General features: G+C 44.1%; 1 protein-coding gene across 1 annotated transcript; it reads left to right on the top strand.

Moving 5' to 3' along the window:
- Positions 1 to 245: 245 nt before the first annotated feature.
- On the top strand, positions 246 to 1,184 carry LOC101426395 (olfactory receptor 13A1-like). Its single transcript, XM_004458814.1, has one exon. The coding sequence runs from the start codon at positions 246 to 248 to the stop codon at positions 1,182 to 1,184; it is 939 nt and encodes a 312-aa protein (XP_004458871.1).
- The last annotated feature ends 234 nt before the right edge of the window (positions 1,185 to 1,418 follow it).

Genomic DNA, 1,418 nt, shown 5'->3' with positions numbered 1-1,418 from the left:
AGTGGAAGGATGGATGAGAAAGATAATGGGAAGAAGTGAGGATGGATAGAATGGTAGAAGCCTAGAAGAAACAACAGAAGCATTGAGAGAGGGCAGTTTTTTAAATTAAAAGTTGATGCTAGTGGGTGATGGTTGTATGTAATGGGTTTATATTTTGGAATAACCAGTGACATGAAGGTATCTTGACTAATGACAACTTACAACACTTTTTTATAGCCCAAATGTAGATCTGACCTGATTAGTCAATGGCCATGAGTAACTGGACCCTGGTGACAGAATTCATCCTGCAGGGCTTCTCAGAAACACCACAGCTCCGGGTCCTTTTCTTCATCCTCTTCCTCTCTCTCTACATAATGGCCCTCTGTGGCAACTCCCTCATCGTAGCAGCCATCAGCTTCAGCCCTGGGCTGCACACCCCTATGTACTTTTTCCTCATCAACTTGGCTGTGTTTGATGTTTTCTGTGCATGCACTGTTTTGCCTAAGTTGCTTGAGATTCTGGTGGCAGAGAAAAGAACTATCTCCTTTGGAGGCTGCATTATCCAGATGTTCTTCCAGACGTGGTCTGTTGCAGCAGAATTGCTTCTTTTCACTGCCATGGCCTATGACCGCTATGTGGCCATTTGCCATCCCCTGCACTATGGCTCTATGATGAGCCCCCAAGTGTGTGCAGCTCTTGCAGGAGCTGTGTGGGGCATCAGCATAGTTGGTGCTGGATTCAACACCTGTCTGGTGTTATGGCTGACCTTTTGTGGGCCCAATGTGGTAGATCACTTTTTTTGTGAAATCCCCCCTGTGTTGCTGCTCTCCTGCTCCTCCACATATTTGAATGATATCATGACAATAATGGCTGACATCTTCTATGCTGTGTTGAATTTCCTGCTCACCATGGTATCCTATGGTTTCATCATCTCCACCATCCTGAAGATTCGGACAGCTGAGGGTAAGCGGCGAGCCTTTTCCACCTGCTCTTCCCACCTCATTGTGGTCACCATGTACTACACCACAGTCATCTACACTTACCTGACCCCAGGCTCCAGCTACTCCCCTGAAGCAGGCAAGGTCATGGCTGTGCTTTATGCCACAGTGAGCCCCACCTTGAACCCTCTCATCTACACACTAAGGAACAAGGATGTCAAGACTGCTCTCAAGAAAGTCTTAACATTTTTAGCAAAGAAGCTGTAATTACCTATTTTAAAAATAAGTGCTGTCATAGGGAAGGTTTTAATCCTAAATTACCACAACCTAAAATATATTCATTGGGTGCCATTTTATACTAGAAAGCAAAAAGTAAATAAATTGAAATACAGTTTGTAGACATTCTTGCCATTAGATGAGCACCAATAGGGCACTAATGGGGGGCCTTTAAACCTGTTCTATATTCTACAAATGGAGAGTTTAAGTAATATTTTCACTGAC

The sequence above is a fragment of the Dasypus novemcinctus genome, chromosome 6 (assembly GCF_030445035.2).
Source record: "Dasypus novemcinctus isolate mDasNov1 chromosome 6, mDasNov1.1.hap2, whole genome shotgun sequence".
Classification (NCBI taxonomy): Eukaryota; Metazoa; Chordata; class Mammalia; order Cingulata; family Dasypodidae; genus Dasypus; species Dasypus novemcinctus.
The sequence above is the reverse complement of the archived record's forward strand: the minus strand, read 5'-3'. Positions and strand labels throughout refer to the sequence as shown.

Bases quoted from the DNA above. Each gene is read 5' to 3' on its own strand.
- LOC101426395 (XM_004458814.1), top strand. From the start codon at position 246: ATGGCCATGAGTAACTGGACCCTGGTGACAGAATTCATCCTGCAGGGC.